Genomic DNA, 27182 nt, shown 5'->3' with positions numbered 1-27182 from the left:
GCTTTTGGTGCAGCACCTTCTCTGCAACCTCCAAAAACCACTGGCAACCAGTCAGGCAATGCAAATTTTCCCTAGCAACCGGTGGTTGCATCACATCCAAATATGATGGACAGTTCTTGAGCAATATGATGCCATATGAGGAAAATAAATACAACTTCTTTTTGAAACAGAGGACCCCCCCCTCCCCCTCCCACCTGGCAGTCATCAAAAAGGATGCAGGTTTGAGGCTTTAATTTTCAGACCCTAAAGCTATGTCAATCTTTTTGGATCAAACCTCAAGTGGCCATCTGACAAATGCAGTTTTTGGCAGTCAGAACTAAGTCCAAAGATGAACACACCCGCTACTGCAGCTATGACCTACCTTCCACAGAGACTTTTTTTAGACCTCCTACTTCTACAGTATGTCTACCCTCCCCTGAATATAAAGGGAACACAGCGATTTTTCATTATCAACAATAAGCCAGGTTGTCCTTGAAGCTTCTGTAGATGAAGAACAGAAGACAGTCATGTAATTACGCTTCAAAAAGGCTCCACCGAGCCCAAGCCTTCCAGGTTTATGAGTTCACACTTCCAAAGATCCATCACACGCAAGTACTTACATTACAGGTTCCACATTGAAGAGCCAACTGCAGTTGCCAGTGCCACAATACATTTACGGAGATGCAAGCGCACATTGTTGGGCACAAAGAGAAAGAACACATGCAGACACCCTCACAAACACACATACCAATTACAGACACAAAACGATAAGGAGAGAAAGAATGAGAAGGATAGAGAGCCTAATTGCTATAATTATAATCACCCACTCAATGAGTACAAAAGCTGCAATAACAATTATAAGTTGTTTAATGCAGATTCTGGTAAGAACTTCACTACAAACCATTTTGAGGGGGATAAAGTTTCCAAATTAGTTCCTCTAGGTGTTATCCAGTTACTGCATATGTTTGGGGAATAAACACAGCTGCGATTTTCAAAAGACCACACAAAAAACAAAGTCTGCGACTGAGTTTGGACTCCAAAACAGGACAGAGTCGTCATGAGTAAATGCTGCAGTTATTATATGTGGTGCATAATGAGATAAAAACTATTGTGTCTGCCTCAAACCAGTGTGCCCTCATTTGAATGGTAGCAGCTGGTCTGAGAGGCAGAGAAAGAACAAGGACATGGCTTTGACCTGGTTTGAATGGGAGAGCGCTAATTAGAACGGTGATTACTGGTTGTTAGCGCCGCACAGGGGACATGACTGAAATGATGTGCGAGGGCTGCAGCCAGGGAGTTAACACAGCAAGGGAGAAAGCAGTAGATGAACAGCAGGAGAAAGAAACTGAACGGAAAAGAGAAGAAACAGAAAATAGCATTCAGTGAATGCAAAAAAAAAACCCAAACAAAAACAGCCAAGTGAGGCAAAGCTGACGCCAGGAAATAAAAAAAGAAAAGATAAGGAGGGCGAGCAGAAGAGGCAGAAAATAAGAAGAGGAGATCAAACATTTGCGTTGCCTAAAATCAGGAACAACCACTGCAACAGAAGAGGAGTTGTAAGAAGAAAAAAGGAGGTACAGACACCCCCCACCCCCACAATGAGCTGAAGTGCTATTGTGGTTTTGGTAATCACCCAACCATCGATGTGAAAGAAAACCTCCACTATCTGAGCACAGAGGAAACACACGGATAAGACAGAACACGGCTAATCACTTATTATCAGAGAAAAACAACTTTATTTGTGGTCATAGTAAAATATCTGTCTGAACAAGCTATTCCTTTGCTTGTGTGGTAGAAAACAGTGTTTTGCTGTGTATTATCTGAATTTGTAAGAGTTTCAAAGGCCCTCAGTCGATGAAATTCTCTCAGAAGAGATACTTTGTATCCTCCTAATGGTGAAAAATCAAGGTGTGTGGTAAGTGGGGTAGGGTGGTGGTGGTCTAGCCTGGATTAAGGTTTTGGATGGTCTCACGGTGCTCTTGGTACAGAGAGTGGAAGGCCCGAGCTAAACAGAGGAGAGGAGCATCACAGTTCTCCATCTCTTTCTGTAAAAGACAAACATGAACAGACAGAAATGCAGGCAGTAGTCACTGTATTATAAAAAGATATAAAGAATGGGATATTTTCCTGCATAGTTTATCCTTCAGATGTGGGAACTGTTAAAGTCTGCCATGAACGCTGTGTCGATGTGCGCGATAAGCTCACTCACAGCTGAGGTCTCGTAGTACTCCAGTCCCTGACTCTGGGCCCATTCCTTGGCCACAGATGCCTGTACCTCTCTTCTAGCAGACAGATCTGACTTGTTGCCCACCAGGACACCTGGAACACACGCAAACACAAAGATGCACTTAGAGATGCACATAAACACAGATTCAAGACTTATTCCAGAAGTGTTGTTGTTTGTTCAGTTAATGCTTGGTAACTTATTTTTAAAGATTTGTAGTTAAATGTGTCTTTTTTTTTTTGGTGGGTTGCAAAGTGGCAACAAAGGGGTGCAGCAACAGGAATGCTAAAGCTGCATAAATAGCTCACCTTACATGACACTAACAGGCTAGATGGGTATCAGCTGCGCTATCGTCTAATCTGAGCTGACATTGGGTCCACATACTCAGGAAATTCAAAAAGTTCAAAAAATTCAAAAATGTGAAATTTATTTGTAAAATAAGTATGAATTCTTCTTTTATAGCATCAGACTAAGTGATGCATTTGAGATGTTTGTAAAGATTTTGGGTCTTTATTTAACTATTGACAAGTTAAAGTAACGGAACAGTTTATCTGGTTCTTACCAATTCATTAATTATTGAAATAAATTCACATCAATGGCAACTGCTGACATATTCCACTGTCATTATTCCTTATTTATTCAAAAAAAATGCAGAAACAATATCTGAAAAGCTAAGTACACCTCATGATTCAATAGTAAAAACAGCAATAACTTATTCAACAAATTCAGAGTTCCATTTTTCTCCAAACACTGTGCACTATGAGCAAACACATCCCCTTTGGTTTCATCTGTCTAAAAGATTTTGTTACATAAGTCTTGTGGTTTGTGAGTTAATGTTTCAAAACTTTTTTCAGAGATGTTGGGAGATGGTGGGTTGCAAAGTGGGTTACATGTGTAAGTTGGCTCAGCTGATACCCTTCTACACATACAACTGGATATCTTATGTAACACATGCTGTTTATGCAGCTTTAGCCTTCCTGTTGCTGCACATCTGTAAGCCACTTTGGGAGCCACCTCAATTTGACATACTGATTTTATCTTGGAGCTGAGAGGGTCTCAGAGCAGAAACTTGTGACCATATTAAAATTACCGCAGCTGGTAATATCAGTCTTCTTCTGACCACAGTGGTCTTGATTGATTTCCCTCCCTTTTATTTTCCGTTTCCCAGTATTTCATGTTCTGTGAGGTGTTACCTGGAACATGGAGACCCTGGCAATGAGCACGGACTCGTTCCAGCCAGCGGCTGCAGTTAGCAAAAGACTGCTCACTAGTCAGGTCAAAAACCAGGCACAGCAACGAAGGTTCCCCCCACTACAGAAAGGAACGAGTGGTGATGAGGTGGGAAATGTTGGTTTTTATATACAAGGAATGAGGGAAGTGGGACAGACATATGATTGGTCCCACATCAGCTTACTTTTCGCTACTCGTGTAGCAAATCAAATAATACTTTACTATGACAGGAGGTGAAGCTCTAGATGATGAATTTATCTAGTATCATGCAGATTAAAAAAAAATCCAGGGAACGAGTCTCACCATCTTCTCACAGGAATCCACTAATGTCTCCTTCCCTGCAGAGTCTATGATGTAGAGCTCCTGGTGGGGAAAAGCAGAGAAAGGGGGAGACGGACGAGTGTTATTCACGGGAAGTTAATCAAATTACTTCACATTTTCTTTTATAAGGACATTAATCTTAGACCTACAATACTGCCAAATAGCATACTGAATTCAGATGAAGAAATAACAATATTATATGTCTGGGAAAGCTTCTTCCACACTGAGTGATGGATTCCAACTGTCAGCATTTTAAAAACAGACTGGCGGCTGCCAGTGCTTCCCCTCAGCCTCCTAGTCGACACAACTATCAATTTCAAAATCCTACATGGCCTTGTTCTCTAGTTACTGCATTCACAAACTTAAGTGTCCATGCAGCCCACTTGGCGGGGTGACGACAATACTCCATCAGCCTTTTACAACCATGGCTGAGAGATGAACTTTAAGCTGTGGTTGGGTGGCTAATATCTGTTGCTTCATTCAACAAAATGTAGCCTCCACCTAGAGTCCTGCAATGGATTCTAGGCACATGGTTGCACTCACCACGCTGTCATTGGTCGCTGGGATGTTGATACACTTCATCAGCAGCTCCACGCCTGTTGTCTGCCAAACAAAAAAAGGCTACAAATGTTAAATTAGTTATGTGACGTAAAGCTAAAATAAACCTCTTCATGATGGATCTGGCATGCCTTTGTCATAAACAATCACTCTTTCTGTCACATTATGGGCGTGCCTGTCAAAATGCATTTACAATCTGCAACAGCTGAAGAGAAGAGAAGAGAAGAGAAGAGAAGAGAAGAGAAGAGAAGAGAAGAGAAGAGAAGAGAAGAGAAGAGAAGAGAAGAAAAGAGAAGAGAAGAGAAGTTTGTTGTCAGGGAGTTACCACTGTCTAGTCTGCTGTATGGCAAATGTCAATACATGTTGACTGTTGTTCTGATTTGGCGCTATATTTAATTGAATTTAAAGTATTTTAAGCCTTTAAATAACCTAATGTTATGGTAGCATTTGTTTGTAGCCATACTGAGCTGATGTACATATGTGTCATGTTCAGTTTCCTTTTTTCTTATCTGACTATTTAGCTTCTGATGGTCCACTATGTCCTAAGTTCTTGCTCCCTACTTTGTGCTGTTATTTAGAGGTAAGCAAGTATTTTACAAAGGACTTTTAGAACAATTTCACTAAAAACAGCTGCCTACAGCAACCGAAACTGACATGACAGTAAACCAAAGCAAAAACAACTTGGCCATTAACTCAAAACAGGAGTCAACAGAGGCCATTAAAAAAAAAAAAAAAAAGAATAGGGATAACTGTAAATTTTTCTTTTTTAGAGTTATATCTACTGTGAAAGAGAGAAAAAATGTGTTTATGTGAAAAGAAACACAGAAACAGTCAGTGTGAGTTTTTATCTTTTGTCAAAACAAATAGATGGTATAGCTGTTTACTAAAATGAATGTTGAATGTTCGTCACACAAAAGCAGCTGCAAAAATATTTTGAAACAATAAGAATGACACAAAAAGAGCTGTAGTGGCTGTAAACCTTCGTCCTCCTTTGCAAGGTGGAGGCAGCTGTTTTTTGAATCTGCCCCAAACTACAGTTCAGGAAACATCAGCTATTTGAACTTTGGTCAAACTGTCTTAATGTTAAACAAACTGCTGAAGGTAGTTGGGATCTTTTAGTACAGAGCAAACAGAGGTAGCTGTTAAAGGAGATAATGTGCAGGCAGTAGAGAGGCAGGACGATATCACAAATTCACCTTCTTTACAGGCTACGAGATCTAAAGAAATCCTAAATGGACCAGATAGTTGCAGGCTGTCTTTCCCCCTCCAACTATTCACTGGTATGAGATCAGTGATGACCTTGAAGAAGTGAGTTGAGGTTTCTTCACATCAGCATCTAACTCTAAATTGATCTGATCACCTGAGCTCACACTTAACGAAGCATGTCAAATGCAAGAGACTAAAATCCTGCAAACACACACGCACACACAAACGCACCGTGGACACTCACTGCCTCTGTGAAATACACACACCAACATTTACCCAATTCATACACACGCAGAGTTCATAACAAGCATCCAGCAGTACACACACAGACCATGCTGCAGTCCCACTTCAGAGCAGTCTAATGAGCTGGTGTGATGCATAGGAAGCTTCTTGCTGGAATGTCAATGAGAGCCTATTAGTAGCAAATAAGCTTGGAATATTGCTAACAGGCTGTCTGACATTTTCAAAGGAGGACGTGAGCGGAATGGCTGACAGCCTCGGCTACCCTTCAAAATCAAAAGTTGAAGAACATGAGGGATGACTTGGGCGTCTGCAGAAGGATTAACCCTTCACAGCACCGGTTAAGCCCCATGAAAGAAACACATATGGTGTCCTGTTTCCATCAGCATTTAAATCTTAAACTGAAAGCTGTGGGACAGAGTTACTGGTATTAGATTAGAAAGGTCACCTGTGGAGTACCCCAGGGATTGGTGATTTACAATCATGATATCAGTTAACATTTTTAAAAATGACACTAATTTATATTGCTCTAAGGGAAAAATATTTTTTTTGCAGCAAACCTAGCTATTGGAAGAATCTGGAATAAAATAAGTAGAAGTAAAAGACCTTGTAAATACTTTGTTGTCCATTTACAGTTTTTAAAATATCCTATCCCTATCCCTGTAAAAACACGCTAATCAGCTCCAGGAATGTGCACCCCAGCAAATTCACTCCATTCATCCAAAGGTCAGATTGTGCAGACCTCAAAGAAACCACGAAAAAACCCAAGAGTTACATCTCAGATTATATATATATAATCTCATATATATGACAGAATAAAAACTGAACAAGTACGGCTTGTTTGCAAGGACTGCCAGGAGAAACCCTCTTTTCTCTAAAAACAACATGGCAATACAGCTTAGGTTTGCAAAGTTGCATCTCCACGAACCACAAGTTGTCTTGAACAATATCCTTTGGACAGTAGAGACCAAAGTGGAGATGACTGGCCATAATGTACAAACACCGAACAAAAATGAAACACAGGTCATACCCTCTGTCAAGCATGGCAGTAGAGGAGTGATGATTTGGACTTGTTTTGCATCTGGGCACCTGGCAAAGTATTGAGATGTATTCAGATCAGGACAAATTTAGGAAATCTAGAGCAGAACGACAGAAAAAATAAAGAATCAAGGGGTTGCACAATGGCCCAGTCCAAGCCCAGATCTCAACCCAATTGAAATACTGTGGCCAAAGTAAGAAAACAAGTGGTCACAAATCTCAATAAACTAAAGCAAACTCGTAAAGGAAAAATTCTTTTGAAGCTAATTCGTAAGTTCAATAAGGGAGATCTGTAGTCACACATCTGTATGCTTGCCAGGTATTGTCGGCTAATCTAAGCTTTACATCACTTCCACTTTTCCACACTGTCAAGCTGATTGTGACATCACTGGTCTAGTCCAATCATCTTTCTGCCGGCCTTCTTTAGGCCAATCAGCCTTCACTCTACATACTTTAAATCTCACTGTGTATCTGTCATTCTCCTTTGCAGACGCCTTCATCTACTCCACCTCCTCCCCATCACCGCCTCTCCTTAGTCACTCAGGCCCTATTCAAGCCTCCATCTTTATCTCCACCACCAGAGTCTAGACTCCAGGGGATCTTGTCCTAATCTAGCCGCCAAATGCCTCAAATTGAATTCTTTACATCGACAAATCATGTTCAGTTCCTTCTAATGATCTCTCCTTATTGAACTACAATGATGCAGGAAACTGATAAAGTCATACAGAGAATGATTACTTCAAGTTAGTGCTGCTAGAAGTGGTTCAACAAGCTACTGAATCAATGGGCGTACTTAGTTTTTTACAGGAGTGCAAAGAGTCCTGTTAAACAACCCAACTCAAAACACTGCTCAAAGTAACGAGAAGCAAAGAAAGGTCTATGGAGTCAGAACGAGAGGGAACATTAACGTGTTCAACAGTCCTGAGTAAGGGTTCTTCCTCTTGGGCGAAGCTCTGTAGATGTAAATATTCATACTTCTTGTGCAAATGTTGGAATTGAAGCCAAATTTGTACATTTCACTATTACTACCCTCTTGAAAATACAAAGTAACTTCTGGATGAATAATTCGTGGTTTAAGAGCTTCAATTTTTTTTTTTTCAAAAGTCAAGTTCCTTTTACATGAGGCACTTTACACCAAGTGAGTTAAGAAGTTAAAAATATTTCAACTAATATCAGGCAAGCGGTTGGCTACAAATAGGTGTTTTAACAGTTGCATAGCAACAGCAAAGACTGTGACCAGCAATTCCCCATGAGCATTTCTTTCAGAGTATTCAGCTAATAAAGTGGTGTCAACTGGACACAGAGCCTTGATTTACTGGCACAAATGCAGACCTGAATTTCTCTCCACTTACTTTCAAAGTTGCATCACTTCTTCTCTTCTTATTTTCCTGTTTGTTATGTATTTGAAGATTTTCACACAGCTCCACCTGTATCATTTCTTTAGATCTACTCATATTAGCTGCATTAGTTAAAAAGATGTCTAATAGTTTGACCTGGCATTCAGCAATCGTGCATGCTAGGCCATTACAAACTGTAAAGGCCTCCCAATTGCAGCCTCTTTCTACTTTGTCAATGACCCGCTAGTTCACTGTGAAGAGACACACACGGCATCACAAACAAGTGCCTACTGTATTAAGCCTATGCAGTATGAAGAAACTCATCCCTGTTGTTGTTTTGTGTGTATGCTGGTGTGTGTGTTTGCTAGTTAAGTACCTGTTCTGGTGGCTTTCCAGAATCCTGCTGTATTAATTATCGACGTTCCTGTCACCTCAGAAGCCCCAAAACTGCTGACACAGCAAGATCTGAGCAACCACACAGGCGCATGCATGCACACACACTCGCACACACACACTTGGCCTTTGTCCAGTAATTCATACACCAACCTGTTCTGTACCATAACCACTGCACGACTTTATGGTAAACTCACTAAATGTGAGTGGCTGTGTGTTGAGAAACCTGCATGAATATATATCCATACTCACGAGTTAATGCATGTACCGCACCTACACTTTCTTACTTTTGCAGTGCCCTAGCCCTTTAGAAAACTGAGCGAATCGCTGAACAGCCATGCCGCCATATATCACAGAGTCAGGTTAATGACATGGTTCCTTTTCTCGTGTAGATTAGCATAAATAATGCAGATTAGTCCTTCTCTGCGTCAGCATTAATTGCTACATTATGCTGTTGTGCACTTCAGTGAGTCCTGTAGTAAAGACCTCTGCAGGTCCTTGAAAAGCCTGCAAGAAGTTCCACTAAAGAAACTACATGCAATATAAACATAGTCCTCTATGACTAATATTAGACATGTTGATTTGCTATTGATGTATAATTACATCTTACTGTTTCATTAATTTGAAAATTCTACAGTTCTTGACTGATTGAGCAAATCTGAAGTAAACGACTACATGTGATTAACTGTGCACGGTTACTCACTGCTTAACTACTATGCCTATATCTATAAATACATGTAGAGTTCTAAGACCTTAATGGGTCTCAGGAAGGTTAATACTAGTTATCAGAACAAGTGTGCCTACTAAAGAAGCACATTTTGCCAATTACATGCTGATTAGCTGCTGCAGTGTCAGGCAGGACTGAACGCCTGGATTTCTGAGCACGTCACAGCACACAGATAACGCTATTCCCTACAAACTACTATCTATTCTGTGCTGGCAATGAGCCAGCATTGCACTTCATGAGTTGCTCCTTCAAACCCAATTCACCTTACTTACCCAGCCTGAATACAAAAACATAAGCCTGTGGCTAGTCACGGAGTACACCCCGATCTGTAAATCCCTGAACAACTTGTTTTACAGCTCCATTCCTCTGCTGATTGTGTGAATGGAGTACAACACATCCCTACTTACTGTTATAAGACATGTTATGCTGCCTACCCCACATACACTGCAGTATCTCTGGCATTGGGCTCGCTTTCTCTGTGTTATGTGACAGTGCTACACCAGGGGGCAGTTTCTCAGATGTGCACTGCTGCAGGTCACAGACAAGTAGTCATTCTATTATACTTTGTTCAAGTCTGCTTGAAGTCCACGTGAAGGACATATCCACAGCTGGTACATTGGTGCAAAAACTGAAAGGCATGCTGACATACGCTCTGAGCCTCACATTCATCCTTACACAACAAAATTAGTGAATCGGACCAAGTGTATACTTAAATACACAAAGTATAGCAGCTCCTCTATATGAACCAGGGATGCCAAACTCATTTTACATGGCCACATTCAACTAATTCTGATCTTCAGTGAGCCAAACCAGAAAAAAATCCTTTCTGTCTGTGTAAAGAATTCTAACTACACATTTAAGCCCGGAGAAATCTTAATATTAAAAAAAGAAGAGCAATTTCAACATTATGTCTCAGTTTTTCTATGAGATAAAGACCAAAAAAAAACAAAGTCAACAGTCAATAGTGAAAAACTGAAACTTTTCTGTAATTTAACCATTTATCTATTACTTATTCACTTATAGTAATTAAGTAAGTAATTAAATGGTATAGGTGTAGTATGAATGGCCACGGGGGAGGTCTTTACCAGCAGGAAAAGCTGTAAAACGTATTAAATTTATTCCTTATTTTAAATTTTTCAAAGCCCTCTAGTGGGCCAGTTTGGAATCTTTTCCAAGCTGATTTTGGCCCCTGAAGTCTTATGTTGACACCCCTAATATAAACTATCTAAAGATAAACCAAACTTCATATACACATGTCTATACACGTGTAAAGCACCAAGTGTTGATTGCCACTGGTCCAGACCGGTGTCACTGATTGCTACCATGGTAACATCAATAAAGCTCACCATTTGCCAGGTGACAAAAATGATGTCAAACTGACATCACATCCACTTGCCTACAATACCACCTGAGTGTCGCTCTGGCCGGTCAAGTACCTTTTGATTTTTGGAACCTGAGGCATTGCAGGCAATCCAACCAATGCAGGTTGAAGATATGAGTACCGTTTTTTTCTGCCATTTTAATGATATATCAGTACATGAGCTCGGAGATCCACAGATTATGCAGAGAAATATTGCAACAAAAAAAAGGGTGGAAAAAGGAATATGCTTTTATAACTTCTATGCTTCTGGTTTTGACTTCTCCTGTACCAGTGACAATATGGAGATTTTGTCTGAGTGGCAACATCTATCGTTCAGGAGAATACGGATACCCCCACTGTATAAACTGAATGAAATGACCAATGAGCCAAACAAAAGACTGTCCTAACCCTTACAGATTAGTCTAAAGCAATGATGTCAAACTCATATTATTACCACACGCTGATCTTACGTGGGCCTAACGAGTGAAACTTTCTGTCATTGTAAAGATGTTTAACTACAAATGATCACATAGAGAGCTGTGGTAGCTCACCAAACTGTCCTGTATTTACAAAACACATTTTTTGTTAATTCACAGTACCGTAAATGTTGATTTTGTTACATATTTCTATAGATGGTGGGGAAAAAAACAGGCACTTTTCTATCATTCAGTTGTTTATCTCCTAGTTAATTCCTTTTGTTTTGCATTAATAGGAAAAGCTGTAAAACTTATGAAAGGATGGCCTTATGTTGGACACATCTGATCTAAAGTATGAAGACTCACTTCACTTATGGGATCAAACCATGAGCCTTTCAGTGACTATGTGTTAATGCTCTCACCATGCTGTAATTCTTCTGGAAGAGAGTGCCATCGCTGTAGAACATATGAGAAAGAGCACTTTTGCCCACTGCAGCATCTCCTACAGACACACACACACACGGAAGAATACAAATATAATAACCTGTGGTTGTGTTTACGGTGTCGTTTTTGTGAATTAATAATTAATAATTTAATTTGTGTTTAAGGACTTCGTTCTCGACAGAATTCGTAATTAACCCCCCTCATTATCAGGGAGTTTTAGAGTTTAGTGTCTGGTTCACCATCATTTCTGTAAGTTGAAACATCATCACTCGGCAGTGATTGGTTTGTGTAAGCTAAATGACTGTAGCTACATGATAAAATAGACCCAACAAACATCATCTTTCACATTTAGAATAGTATCAGGCTTGTATTTTTCGTCAGTCCTATAACAAGTAGGTTGAATCTGAAACATAAGAAGGACACAACCTGTGGCTGGGGATGTTTCTGTAGTAAAAGGCTAGCTTTAGCCCCCGTTCCTTACATATCAGGTGGGCCGCTTTGAAAACCTTACCGACCAGCAGACATCTCGCCCTTAACTTGACCATTACATGGGATGACTTCCGGTCTCTATCAGGTAAAACTCTCTTGAAGCTAATCGAGCTATGTTTCTCTGTTTATCGGTCCATATGCGTTGGATTATCCTCCCTGCAGCCTGGGAACATGGACACAAAGCGTCTCTTAGCAACCAGCCACGGGGCTATTTCATTGGTCCAGCCGGCGCGGACGTAATCGCGTAATCGCGTTTTCATTGGCTTTCTGTGAGGACGTAAAGGAAGCAAAAGGCTACTTTTGCAGAGTGTGTTAGACAGAACTTACTGAAACAGTGGACAAACGTAAATACCAGTGTGCACAACCATTTATAACACCAATAAGCCGACTTGACAAAAGATTGATGGAGCGTGTTGAAGAACAGAGCAATATCACGTATAAAGCCTGAAGGAGAAAACAAGCGTGAGGTCCTTGCATATTCAGGTAATATACGGTAAGACCGCTAGAGGGCGGAATTTATTGCACCTACCAACGGCACCATCAATCATGGAGTTCAACGTTGTTGGGTGGTGGTACTGTTATACTGTCGTTTATTCGTGTAGAAGCATTCTAGTGTTTTAATAAGTGCTGTCACACAAAATAACCCTTTACCAATATTTATTTTCAGCTCACACACTTTATCATATAACGTTGATTAAGTTAATATCATGTTCTGGTTTAATGGTTTAATCACTGTTTTTCCGCCCACCATCGATAAACGAAGAGCGCGTGACTCTCTGTAGTGGTCCTGAGTACGTCGCTGTTTTTCTTTCTTTTTTCTTTTTTTTACTCGGGTGTTTTGACGAGGAGCGCTCCGTCCGAGGCGTGACAACGGAGGCGCGTTCACGGGGTCGCCACCGGCTTCTGCGCTGAACTAAAGGGAGAAAGCATCACTATCTAGCACCATCACAAAGCTTTCTTTACCCACACATAAAGGAGAAATATTAGAGGTTACATTTAAAACCAACAGCACGAGAGAACAGGTCGCCAAAGGAGACCGGGGGTGGGGGGAGACGCGCATCCCAGCCGTGCAGATTCAGCGGTAGTACAGTAGTGGTGATAGGGAGCAGTTTCGGGGATTTTCCGTTTCGGTTACCCGGTGCTCCACACACCCTGTGCCTTTGAGCCAGCAGCGGGGAGGGAGAGAGAGGAGGAGGAGGACCATGGAGGGGATGCAGGCATACGGAGCCGGGAAAGCCGGAGGAGCCTTCGACCCCGTCACCTTCCTCCAGCAGCCTCAGACCATTCTCCGCATAGTGTCTTGGGTGAGTTGGAGACGTAAAAACGAAAAATAACTTTGTTCTTGGATACACAGTTAGCTACAAAGGCCACCACTTTTTAAATCGTTCATATATGTTGTCAAATATGGGTTTGAATTAGCCGACTGAGGGCCCACACAGGCTTCATTTCAGAGAGGAGCTCCTATAGATACTGAAGGAAGCTGTAACATGCTTTGTGGTGTTTTGTTCTTTTAACTTTTGTTTTCACTTGTGTGTTTGGTGCTATTAACTGATCTCACTAATAATATTCTCCTCACGCAGTGGGTTGATGGGTTGATTGAGTCCCGATCGCTGTGTACAAAATCCACCTTCTACAGATGATACATTAGTGACCAGAGGATGTTTTCTCATGAGCACAGTGAGAACACAGTCACACAGTTGTTGGATTTCATAGCAAATAATTTAATAATAACTGTCCACCCTCCGGGCTCTGAGGAGGAGGAGGAGCACTAATGAAAGTAGCAACAGTAGGAGAACACTTTTGACAAGCATAGTAAACAGATGGCAACAGAAGTGCTCCCCAAAGTGTAGGCTCCACGTTGAGTTTTAAGGAAAATACAGCCGAAATGTATGAAACCAGAGGTTTATTTATTCATATAATTAATCATTAAGGAAAATGTGCTCGGTATAAACTGAATGTATAACAATCAAGTTCATTTCATTTGACCAGACCATTGTTTTACATTGTACTTATGTAATTACATGGAAAATGTACATGTATTTAAATTAGTTAAAGTCAGGATTTTGGGCAGACTTTCTTCTTTTTAGTGCACTGCCAGGTGGTATTTTATAGGATTTTTGTTTTGGGTGTCTAGTTTTTGCAGCTGTACCTTTTCTGTAGTTTATATTTTGAGAGGAGGAAAATGCAATTCTATGTGTTTTCATTAGAAAGCATCAAGAACGTTCTCTTAAATTGTTGTACTTTAAGAAAGACAGGAAGTAAATATACTGCATCCATTCATAAACCGCATCAAGTGATGAATATCCAACGGAGATTTATATATTACATTGTCACAGTTTATTTTTTTAGATGAACATTTGGTAATGTGCAGCAATTAGGAAGGCATTATTGCACTTTTTAAAACATTTTTTTCAACAAAATGCAGCAGTGCAAAGGTTAGGCCCAGCAGTCCTTGTTTATGTAAGTTTGTGTAAACTTTCAAAGAAGATTGCTGTATATCAGAGATGTTTCAAACTTTGCACAATGGGTATATTGTTCAGAACAACTCATATTTTTGTTATTTTTAACATATTTGGACAATAAGTTAACAGATAGTACTCCTCGACTCAGCAAGACGTTGTTGTTTTAGATTTTGAACTATACGATTGATTTTTGACAACAGTGCAAACTATTACAAAGAGCATATTATTATTTGTTTTAACAATAATTTTTTGATGTCTCCTTGTTTTATGCAAAAACAGGAAAGGATGTGGAAAGGTGTACTTCAACATTTTTTTAATAAGAAAAATGAGTTGTAGTTTTTTTAATCTAGCACTCATTCAAATGATCTTACACGTGACTAAAGGCACTTCCTGACCACAGTTGTTGGGATTACCTGAAGGTAACAACCTACTGGGAGAACATCTTACCTTTAGTTATTATTTCTCTTAGTTTACATCAGTAAGAATGTTTATGTGATGTATTAGCCAGCTAGAAGTTGTGTGCTGGCAACAGGTTGGTTACAGCCACAACAAAAGGTTGTAGGAAGACATGATTGGAGTTTTGGGATTTTGTTCGTTAATGAAAGTAACTGAATGCGTGGTGGTGGTGCTAAAATACTAGTTTATGTCTGTTAAGCTGTGTTATCCTTGGCATCATTTTTTTGTAGACTCAACTAAAGAAATGGGATCAAATTTTGTGTTTTTGCCAAAAAATACAATTTAAAATTGTTTTTTCCCTGAGTTATGTGTTATGTGTAGACACTGTGCTGATTCACAGGTCACTGATAATTGGCTTAACAAACACAAGAAACATTCCTCTGAAAATAAGTGAAAAAGCAGCCACTGTGCAATGAAAGACTCAGAAAGTCTGGAGCATCATTGTTCAAGAGCGTTTTAAAATATCGCAAGAAAGTGTAGCTGCTTGGAAACAAAATAAGAAGAAATGAGCGGTGCTTCAAGACTTTTGCACAGCAATGTAACATAAAATTACAAGGGACTAATTTCTCTAATGTGCCACTAAGCCTTGGCGCTCTGCAGCTCGGGATAGCCTCTAAAAGCCTGACTAACAGATTTTTTTGTTCCTGTATTACCTGCATACACCGGCCTCGGCTATACAGCAACACTTCAGGTCTGCATTGTTTGTTCTGATCTTTTACTTTCTTCTAACCCTTTTTCAGTGTCTTCATCTCTATATTTTCACTGTACTGATTTTGTCTGTGTTGAGGCACCAGTTGGTTAAGAGAAAACACTTGCAAAGATTTTATAGTGTTAAAAAGTTAAAATTTCATTGTGTTTCCTTTGTAGCGTAAAGTCTGAACTTTAGCGTCAGTCAGGTTCTCAAATTTTAGTTTCATCTTAAGAGCCACTGGTTGCTTTCAGAGCTAAAATGTAAGCAGTTATATAATGTCAGTTACCAGTGTTGCGTCAATACATTATGCTTATAACTATATAAACCTAAGGTAAGGTTTGTATTGTACTGTACAGTCCTGACACTAAAGTGGGAGCTAAGGTTTTCTTCTTTAAAAAATTATAAATGAAAAAGTTTCTGTGGCCTGAAAGTGCCATAAACTTTCTTTGTATAATTAGAAATACAAAGAAAATGCATAGTTTGTGGTGAAATAAACCGAGTTTATTAACCCGTTAGCCTTAAATAACAAGGCCAGTGGCTAGTGATGTGATGTGTCAGTAAATCGTGAATTTAATCATTGTAAAGCTTAGTTGTGAGGTCAGATTTTTGGCTGTATACGAGGTATACTAATATGATGACGCACTGTGTGTATCATTTATATTAGTAAACCTGGCAGTTACATTTCTTTCACTGAATTTTTCTAAACATATGACACATGTTGTGCTGTAAATTCATCTGTATGCAGGAATATTTTTTTTAGTCACGTAGGGAAAGCATATTTTAATATGGCACAATCTGATCACTGCTATTTCACCTTTTTTGAGAGTTTTAGGGTTTTATGTTGAAAGTATATGGCACAACTCAGTAGATATTTGTAGTTATAAAATCTCTATTTATTATCTAAGGTTGCAGTTTTTTCCTTTTTTATTTTCTATCTTAATTTCTTAATCTTTATATTATTATTACTATTTCAATTAACTAAATTACTGCGCTACAAAGGGGGTTAAATCGTATCTTTAAACAATACATTTTACTGTTATGTGACTGTTTATTAATGTTCAAGTTACATAGTTGAGGTTGAATGGTTGAAGTTGTTTCTTCAAGCATTCAGTACTCAAAATCTTAAAAGTAGAAACCAAAACAACACATGTTTAAATGTCTTAATAAAGAGTTTTATGGTCCTCAAAAATGTTTTCAAGATCATTTTTAGGTGACAGATCGCTTCAGCAGTGATTTTGTTACACATTTATAATTTTCTATTGATTTGACACTACCGCGACATCTTAAGTGACAACTAAGACAAGACTCTACAGGTATGGAGTGTCTTTATGACTCCTCACCACATCCCCTGTCCAGAGGTGTCATCAGAGCAGCAGCATGTCGCCATAGTAACAGGCATAGCCTAGCTTGTGATGTATCGTATCATATTGAGCCTGCAGCAGTCTGTGGGGGAGGAGACTATAACATTCACCACTTTAAAGGAGACTTCCTTAGTTCATATACTAGATGTCCCAATAGTGTAGCTGTTGTGGCTCTTATTGTGAAAAGGCAGTTGGCTTCAAGTCACACTTTCAATGGAAGTTAAAAACTGACACATGCAAACAAATAAAGGTTCAGCTTTTTCACTTCAGTGGGTCATATGCTTCCATATTTGTAAAACACACACAAACTGATGGATAATATGAAGCACGTAAGGCTTATCGGTGATAACCCTAACCAAAGGTGGGACGTAACAAACATGTAACAAACATGCATTTTTTTTTCACAAATATCTACTTTCTACTCCTGAGATTGTCAAAACAGCCTCGTTACTTTAGGTTTGACTCATTTAAGAGAAGATATTGTTTCACATCACTGCATGCCAAACATCCAGTGATGTGACAATCCTGTTAGTATATCCATCACTGTGGATTATTGCATAGAAAGATATTAAAGAACCAAAAATACATAATTTATGCATCTTATGTCTAACAGTGCAAATGTTGCACATCATGTAACAACACATTCCAATAACTCCAAAGTGCCAGGTCCTTCGCAAAAGAATAGCTGGTAGTAATGTCCTTCAAAGAGCTACTTTTTACTTTCTTGCTTTGAGTACATTTCAGAACTGTACTTTTTTATTTTACTTCAGTAAAGAAGTTGAATTGGTACTTCATCTTCTACCAGAGTATTTTTGATACTAGTATCTATATTGCTACTTAAATAAAGGATGTCTGTGCTTTTGTCACCTCTGACCCTATCCCTGTGCTACATATCATGTTCTTGTTAAACTTGTTCTCCTACGTTGTGGCAATCAGGAGACTAAGAACATCAATCAATTTAATGGACGTGTCAAAACTTTTTCTTCCAGAAAAGTGCTTTTTGCTTGCATCCGAAAGATAGAAGTTAACATCTTCAACCTCAGAGGGTTAAACAATATTTTGTTAGCAATTCATTGACAGTGTAGCAGGCTACGCTCAGCAATAATGAAACTTTGTCCCTTCCAATGTGAACATCGCTTAAAGGTCAAGCACTTCTTAGCACTTTCCTGCAAGTCCATTATAGTGATGAACAGTATTTAAGATCCCATTCTGTAAAATTTAATGTCTGTTTGTAATGTAGAAGTAAGAGCAAACCAGGTAAAATGATAATGCCAGACAGTTGATTCTGTTCATCTGGACATAGTGTTTTCAGTGGGAGAACGGTTTTGCCACTCATCCAAGAGAATTTTTCAGTCGCAGGTTTCCCCAACCTTATAAACGGTACATTTGCATAATGACTGAAACTAGCACTACTAACGAACTATGGGCTGTGAGGTCAGTTTCATGATCATTAATATGCAAATCGTCATGAAGATTGATCAACAACCACTGATCAATGGCCATGAGTACCACTCACAGAGAGTTGGGGAATGGCTGCAGTCACAGCATTGTAAGATGGCGAAAGATGTACCCTTAGGCCCCCTCCTCGATTCAGAGATGGTCTTGAGTGGCTACTGGCCTGTAGGTGTAAGTAGACTGCGGGGTCCTGGCCTGATGAGTTAGCTCTTATGTGTTGTGCCATCCGCTTCGCCAGAGGTTGTTTGTTTTTTCTGATGTATAAATCCTGGCAATCGTCCTGGCGATTAACAGCGTACACTATGTTACTCTGTTTGTGTCGAGGAACCCGATCCTTGGGGTGGACCAATTTTTGGCGCAGCGTGTTTTGGTGTTTGAAAGCCACACAGGCCGATTGTTTAGAAAAAATGTGTCTCAGTTCTTCTGATACTCCTGACATGGAAGAGATCATCACTAAGGGTTTTCAGCCGTTGTCCCTTTTCTTGTCTGGATCACCCGGAGCTTTCTTTAGGTGCCTTCCCAGCTGGGATAACCACACTTACTCAGGGCCGCTGTATCTGTGGCGATGGTGTTCGCTCTGTGTTGTAGCATACTGATGACACCCAGTTTGTGCTTCAGTGGATGATAAGAGTCAAACCTTAAATTCTGATCCGTGAACATTTGTTTATGGTACACATTAACTTTTAAATATCCTCCGTTACTGATGGAAATCTCACAGTCTAACAAGTCTAGCCTGTCATATCCTTCCAGGCAAACTTGATGTCTACTGAGTTACTGTGATCAGTCAATTGTGGTACATCCTGACATTTTTACCCAGGTGTCATCTACATACCTGAACCACTGAATTGGTGATGTTCGTTAAGCTCATGTGTACTAATTCATCCAGGTAAGGAAGTCATTATGCAAATGTACCATTTATGCCGTTGGGGAAACCTGCATTCAGCTGAGACTTAAGAAGTCACTTGGATGAGTGACGAAACATTTGTTCCAATGAAAAGTCTTCTTAGTCTTCTGGTTTATTTTGGTGAGGGGAAAAACAAAGACACAGATCTATTATTTCATGAAAGGGATTGCTCTGATTTATTCAGATACTGAGACTCTCAAAACATCAACGATATCTACTCTTTGGAGCATATTTTTTTCTTTTTAGTCAGCAACTGAGTAGTGACAACAGGAACACCCTGGATCCAGCATTACCTTTCAGGAAGGTTTTTTCAGTCTTCCTCTGTTTCTTATTTCCTTTTGTCTTTACTTTGAGGAGTCCTCAGCTGCGGATTTAAGTTCCATTACAACCAACCATTAAACTGAATTTACCTGTTATTGTCCTGGTAATGGTCTGTCATTACGTTTTACAGCTGAAAATCTTTGTTGAAACAAACTAGAATAGGTAAATTATTGTGCGATTAGGTCGCCTGAGATGGAGATATCCAATACAGTCACTAAAGTGACTTTTGCATGAAACACAAACATTAAAAACGATGAAGTTAGCATCACCCACAGAGCAAGGGTAGACACTTTACGTGATTGGATTTCTCCTTTAAACATTTGTTGATGGGCGACGTCACAGAAGAGCTTATGAGAGAGAGGAGACCAGAATGAATGAGTAAGAAAGAGAAAAGTTTATGAATGTTGGTCGAGGATTCTCTGCCCTCTCTTTTCCATCCATCTCCCACTTGTTCTGACTCATGAGGGCTGAATGTGGAGGTGATAATGACGTGTGTGTCCGCCTCAGAGAATCAGTGCCGCATTTTAGTTACGAGAGTATTGGATGGTGAAAAGAAGAACAGCGAACACAGTGACAGGTGCAGGGAGAGTAACGTGGACGTGATAATTTTCTAATTGAGGAAATGAAAATATTTGGATTTAAGTAAGCTGAACAGGGTCAACCTGACTCACAAAGTAAACATGACATTGTTTGCCTGTGGTTCTACTTTGATCTGTGCATAAAAGAGAATTACTTTCAAAACTTGGATCGATCCCTTGAGTGAAGTTCCTTGAATTCTGCTGCTGTTCAAGGATTCGGGTTATCGCAGGGGTAACATAAAGCATCAAATCACTATACACCTAAATATGCTGTTTAGTTCTGTGTTGTGCTCGACTGTGCTAAAGAAGCATTTTTATTTTCAGAAGTCAACATGCCCAAAGTAAAACTTCTGTCTGCCCTGTGGATGAAAACGCTGATTAAAGTTCACAATTTAACTCTCAAAAAAGACAAAAATACAGTAACATAGAGACATATATACTTATAGGCATGATTAATTTAAATATAAACCTGTCTTTAAAAGTCAAACTATTGGACACAGCTGGTTTGAAAACTGCTAATAATGTTACTTATCTCAGCCTGGCCTAAAGTATTTGCTTCCAAGAATCCAGTTTCTTGTCATTTTTTTAAAGGGGTCTCAAGAAATAGTTCTTAAGGCTTTCTGAAGGTTATAAAGTGTTTTTGTTTTTTGTTTTTTAACATTTTTACACATTCACAGTCCAGTCGGTTCATTTTTGTGACTGCATGTTAAACCACTTAACACTGACCTAGGAATCATTCAAGCACAAAAAAGGCCCCAAACTCAAGGGATAACCCAGCCTGCACATAACAAACATCCTAAGAACGAACCTATTTTAACCTCCTAGGACCTGGCATCCACATATGTGGACATCACATTTTGGGTTGTTTAGACCAAAATACTCAATTTTGCTGTACAAGGGCCTGATATCCACTTACGAGGACATTATACTGCTACTGTTCTATCAAAATTTTAAACAAATATCCTCATATGTGGCTCTTATTTTTCTTAAAAACAAAAATAAGGTAAAAAAAAAAATCTGGTAATTCTTTGTTTTTACATTCATCGGGCCCCAATATGTCCAGATATCAAAGAGAAATTAAAAATGCATGCCGTGGAAGAGTTCGTGTCTTAGGATGTTAAAGGGTATATTTAGACATTTTGTTACTAGCAGCCTCCCAAAGATACATATTTTCCCCTCCATGTCTTTAGTAGAATGTAAAAAAACGCTAAAGATAAGAGTCTCACTGACATAAAATAGCACGTCTGCACCAACAATGTGATTCCCAAAGAGCATTTAGCCAAAGACCTGACATTCCCAGCATGGTGAATCCTATCTAAAAGTGGACATAAATTATGAGCTGCTGTGGAAAATTCTTCTTTCCTGATATTTGCTCTGTAATTAAAACACTCTTACGTAAATAGCGTTGGATAATGTTTTAAATTTAGCCATGATGGTGATTAGCATTGCAGAGGTCAAGAGATTTTGTGCTTGATGAGTAACTATTTTATGTCACCAGCACAAACCCGTTGCAGTGCAGGGCATTCCGTCATCTCCTGGTTACTCACTCTCACACACCCACAGTGTGTCAGCACCTACATGTCAAAATTCAGATGTTGTTCGAAAGCTATTTTAAGAAGCAAGTTGCATTTTTATGTTGTTTGACTGCCTTAATGTGACTGTAGTAGAAATTGTGAACATAAAGTCTGCAGATGTTTGCATTAAATATTCATAAAACCTAAAGCCCTGTCAAATAATGTTTATTATACATCATTCAAATTACTCAGCTTTTTGGCCAGCCAAGCATCCTAAACTCCCCACTGATATAACTTCTTACTGTGGTTGATTTAGATCTTATTATTAAATTCAGTTCACTTATTTCTTATTTATATAATGCCAAATCACAACCATAGTTGCCTCAGTGTACTGTCAGGTTAAGACTCTAAAAAAACAGAACCATTAGCATGTACTTGGCAACAGTGGGAAGGAAAAACTCCAGTTTAACAGGAAGAAACCTCCAGCAGAACCAGGCTCAGGGAGGGACAGCCATCTGCTGTGACCGATTGTGGGTGATTCTTTTTCTGACTGCTATATATTTGAAATCGCAGTGTAGTGGAAAGTTTTGTCTGTTATAAATCTCTGTTTGGACCTAATTATTAGCATGCATCCAATGCTAAATCAGTTGGTGCCAAAATGTAACATCTGTAGTGTAAAATAAGAAGCTGAACGTGGGAACACATCTAATCTGAAGAAACATCTGGTCAAATACAAAGTATGTCTGAAAGCTGCAAAGTGTACCGTATTTGAAAGACCGGCAGGTAACATCAACGTGCCTGTTAAGAAGGTGAACCCAGGAATGGTAATGATGATGATGAAAAGCTGTTGTCAGAGAAACGGCTTTTTGACACTGTGCTGTTGACGTTTTAACTTTTAGCATTTGTTTCGCAGCGCTGAAATGTCATATTAGCATGGTATACTGTAAACCAGGGGTTGGCAACTCCAGGCCTCGAGTGCCAGTGTCCTGGATTTTAGATGTGTCTATGATCCATCACAGCTGATTTAAATGGCTAAATGACTCCTCAACATTTCTTGAAGTTCTCCAGAGGCCTGGTAATGAACTAATCATTTGATTCAGGTGTGTTAACCCAGGGTGGGATCTAAAACCTGCAGGACACCGACACTCGAGGCCTGGAGTTGCCTACCCCTGCTGTAAACACACACAAAACCTTAGTATGTAAACATAACCAGCAATTGTCTTACATTACCATTTAAATACTGCAGTATGCAACACTGTGACAGTGACGTCAACATCACAGACAGTGCCAGGCAGTAACCAGCAGCTGTTGTGGTGTGTAAAGTACTGAAAAGGGTACCGCTGGGTACCTGTACTGCTTGTGTTCACAGGTAAATAAAGCCTGAAAAAATGAATCATCTTCTAACTTTACCAACTGATCGTTTTCAGTTTGGTCGTTGGTTGAGATTCAATTCAGCATAAATAGCTCATGAGCAGGCTGAACCCTACTTTATTTGGGTATATCATCATAGTGCTCTACAGTACTTTGATCTAGTTAGTGTCATATAATGCAAGCTGGCTTCAAAAGCAAGTCACTTTCAATAGATTCCTGTGTTAAAATGTCCAACTTTACATCAGAAATAAATGTATTTACAGAATGGTACAAAACACTTTTGATCTCTATGGTTATTTTTCCCATTAGTGATAACCTTATAGAGGGTTGATGTATATATTGTTAATTATTCTTAAGATTTATAGTTCCTGTTGTTAAGGCGTGGCCCTTTGTAGCCACTGGGCCTCACACCCTTGCTATTTGTGTTGGTGACTTTTGGAGCATTTTGCTTCATGCAAATACCTGGTCACGGTTTCCCTTGCAACTCATATGAGAAAAGAGAGTAAACTCTCGTAACTTGAATCATTAAGATAAGACTCTCTTTGGCTACAGCCATCTTTGTTCCTTGTCTGTGGACTGGCTGAACACACTACAAAATTGCCCTTTCAGTTTCACTTGCTGTTGCCATTAAAAAAACGTAAAAAGCAGGCCTGTAACTGAATGAGCACCCGTACCAGATTGCAGTGCTACTCTCCCTTGATTCTGTTATGCTCGGCTTTACAAGATTGAGGGACCGTCTGTTTTCTTGCACTGATACATGCTTGTTTTCTGGGCTCGTCTGGTCATGTTCTCACTGACTGCCACCACATTTCGAATGGAAACGAGATAATAACGCAAAAAAAAAAAAAAAAAACGGCACAGAGGCGTATGGAGGAGAGCATTGTGTGTGTGACTGAGTGACTCGACAGAACAGACATCAGAGTGCCGTTGTGCTCTGAACTTGTGATTCTGTCTGTCTCATTGTGTACCCTTGGTACTGCAGTGGCTCTCCTTGAATTGTACTTTGACAAGGTCTCCTGTCTCTCTCACTCTCTCTCTCATTACATGAGCAGCTGCTGCCATGGTGACAGCAGCAATCAGGTATCCCCAGTCTGGGCCGACATTCTGCAGCAGACAATAAGCCCACACACACACACACACACACACACACACACACACACACACACACACACACACACACACACACACACAGGATGTAATATCCTCCAGCAGTGATCCTGTATTATGCAGCAGATAGCTCTGCTCACTTCCCCCTGTCATAACTTACTTTTACTGATCATTCACTGCATTCACTTTGGTTTGTTCTCACATAAAAAGCTCTGAAGCACATAAAAGGCAAGAATTCGCAGAAATGAACATGTTCTTTCTGGGACGATCTGATTGCATCAACAGTGCTGTCTTCTTTATCTGTAATTACATCATTATGGTGAGCAATAATGGAAATTTCCTCCGTTTTTGCAATTAGATAATATATTAATGTCACTGATAGCACAGCACACACGTCAGATACTGTTGATGTGCTGCTGAAATGTTTCTTTTTCATTAGTCCATATTTTAATTACTACTTATATGTCAAAAGAATGGCATAAATCCAAAGGCATTGATGTTAGAAAGCTTTACACTTACTGTCTCAGAATCAACATGTTCCCCACGCCTTTGCTTCTGACAGTTTCTCTAAACAACATGTAACATAAATGGCCATGAAACACAGTGATTGGTCGGGTGTGCCGAGGTTCAAAATAGGCCACATGTAAGCTTTTATCTCAAGTTCTTTTTTATTCTTTAGACAACTATTTGGACACTTGTGTCTAGTTCTGACCTCGATCTGTATCTACCTATTGATAAAATGCTGTCTCACTTCAGAGGACCTGCACATCCTAATAGTCTAGAAAGCATCATGAGAAACAAATTGTTCTACCCTTATTTCTTTTTCTATCTGTTTTGATGGGCTGGTGTTAGAGCTGGGCTATATCATACCGTTCACAGTAATACCAGTATAATGTTAGGCAACGATAAGAAAATGAAATATCGCCATAGAATATGGGTAAAACGCACATGCGCAGTGCCTTTGTTTTCATACGCACATGGTGGAAAAAGCATGGCGGCGACGGAGAATGAGAAGGGCGAAAGCGGATCGTTGAATGAAACGGATGAACCAGAATTGGTTTGTAAAAATGCTGCAACTTCAGCGGTGTGGAACTGGTTTAGCTTTTGTCCGTCAGATACACACCAAAGCACAATTTTTGGTAGAGCATGCAAGCAGGCCGTCGTTATTACCGTGTTTTTCGGTAAATTCGGCACACTTAAAATCAATCCTTTGATTTTCTGAAAAATCGACAGTGCCCCTTATAATCCGGTGCGCCTTATGTATGAATTCTGGTTGTGCTTACTGACCTTGAACCGATTTTATGTGGTACACGGCGCTCGAAAATCTGTCAAAAAATGTTTTAGTACGAAGCTACGAAGCCACTCTGCTTGATGGATTGTCGGAGCATTACAGCTATCGTAGGCAGGAGCCTCGCGGAGTGATACGTACTGTGCTTCAACATAATATTACCGTATTGTGTGTGTATAACCTCTTTTCAAGTTTTGTGGATATTATACATGGTTATGCTGAGGATATGTCGGCCAGTTTCCACTGGAAATGCCTTTTGGTTAAACTGTCAGCAAGGAATTTGCATTTTCACTGTTAAATTTTTATATAACTTTAATACACTTAAAAAACAGCTGATGGGGTTTTTGCACTAATAAAGTTGTGGAGTTGTAAAGTATTTTGTCTAGTGTCAATTATATCGTCAGTTATATCGTTATCACAAATTTTCAAATGTATATCGTGATAAATATTTTTGGTCATATCGCCCTGCCCTAGTTGGTGTGTTCTTGGATGGTGGGCTTACAGCACCAACTGTTTTGTTTGCGCAGCCTCAACCTTAAAATTGACTTTTCTCAACTTATTTTCAATGGCATTGGCCCTGTGACAGCTGGGAAAGGCTCCAGCCCATCATGCAACCCTGAACTGGATAAGTGGTTAATAAAAATCGATGGACGGATTTACTGCCTGCAGCATGCAGGGGGAAAAAATGGCTGCAGTGTGCACACGTATGCACATACTGTAGCAGAACAACAGTAACCATTAGCACCAGATTGCTCAGGCTTAGATGTTGGAGCTCCACCTGAGCTCTTAGGATTTATCTGCAGAACAACCTCTCAGACCTCCAAGACCCCAGCCAGGCCTCTCAGCCAGGTTTCTCATGGCTTCTGCATCATAACATAGCCATGTTTTTGTGCTGCCTCGCCTTCCTCTAATACAGTTTCCACAGAGAACACGTGCACATAGCCTGTGCTTATTTGCAACACAGTGTGCTCATAGCCATTCATCATTAATTAACATGAATTGTGTTCAGGCTGACTGAGAATCCCTTGTAAACAATTATCCTTAATATCCTTAATATTTTTCCTTTAAAAATGTAATTTTTACTACAGGCATAAATATTTGATCAAGGCTGGATCCTGAACAAAAGATAATATGTTCAGATATTATCATGACCTTCCCATTCACTCTTGAATTTTTCTATAAAAGTGTTATCTTTTACCAGATGGGCAACCACCACAAGGCTTCACATGGCTACTTAGCATAACCTCCACTGATACACTACATAGCTGATTAGCTTATTATTATTAGCTATTTCTGAACCTGTATTTTTAAAATATGTTTATAATCACAAAACACTTACTGAAGAAAATACATCTAATTTTTCCCCTTTAAGCCAACTTTGCTAAAATCCTCCTCTCTGTGACATCATACAGATCCAAACGTTTAAAAAAGGAGTATTTTACCCAAAACAGAACCAAGAGACTGAGATTCATGTTCTGTTGTTTTTGCTCTTACGTTTTGCTTTCATGTTTTACTCGTTTTTGGTGATTTGAAGGCATCTAAACTACTTGGTTATATTTAAAAATAGATAAAAATGTGGTAATTTACAACTTTACATGTGTGAATTGTAAAAATATTTCTAAAATAAGTTCAAATCAGCGAATGAGTGATTCAACAAAGGTGATAACTTTCACAGGATTTGTTCCTTAAATGTGGGCACGCTATTATTATGA

The 27182-nt window shown here is 39.5% G+C and overlaps 2 protein-coding genes across 4 annotated transcripts in view; one reads left to right on the top strand and one right to left on the bottom strand.

Moving 5' to 3' along the window:
• Positions 1–1692: 1692 nt before the first annotated feature.
• Positions 1693–12169, bottom strand: ift27 (intraflagellar transport 27 homolog (Chlamydomonas)). 2 transcript variants are annotated; one of them, XM_084932037.1, is made up of 7 exons: positions 11955–12169; positions 11452–11531; positions 4298–4357; positions 3737–3796; positions 3397–3514; positions 2189–2298; positions 1693–2024 (listed from the first exon to the last, which is right to left on the bottom strand). In XM_084932037.1, the coding sequence occupies exons 2-7, from the start codon at positions 11494–11496 to the stop codon at positions 1920–1922; spliced, it is 498 nt and encodes a 165-aa protein (XP_084788163.1). In that variant the 5' UTR covers positions 11497–11531; positions 11955–12169; the 3' UTR covers positions 1693–1919. The 2 variants fall into 2 exon arrangements, with proteins under 2 accessions (XP_084788163.1, XP_084788162.1); XM_084932036.1 differs by having other exon boundaries at positions 11985–12169.
• A 505-nt stretch (positions 12170–12674) lies between these two features.
• Positions 12675–27182, top strand: part of syngr1b (synaptogyrin 1b) — a 29278-nt gene continuing 14770 nt past the window's right edge. The window contains exon 1 of one of the 2 annotated variants that reach the window (XM_084932035.1): positions 12675–13266. In XM_084932035.1, coding sequence (XP_084788161.1) covers positions 13165–13266 — 102 coding nt within the window. In that variant the 5' untranslated portion in view covers positions 12675–13164. The remainder of the gene's footprint in view (positions 13267–27182) is intronic. The other variant, XM_084932034.1, reaches the window with a different exon arrangement.

The sequence above is a fragment of the Perissodus microlepis genome, chromosome 6 (assembly GCF_051167445.1).
Source record: "Perissodus microlepis isolate ML-2025 ecotype Zambia chromosome 6, ASM5116744v1, whole genome shotgun sequence".
Classification (NCBI taxonomy): domain Eukaryota; kingdom Metazoa; phylum Chordata; class Actinopteri; order Cichliformes; family Cichlidae; genus Perissodus; species Perissodus microlepis.
The sequence above is the reverse complement of the archived record's forward strand: the minus strand, read 5'-3'. Positions and strand labels throughout refer to the sequence as shown.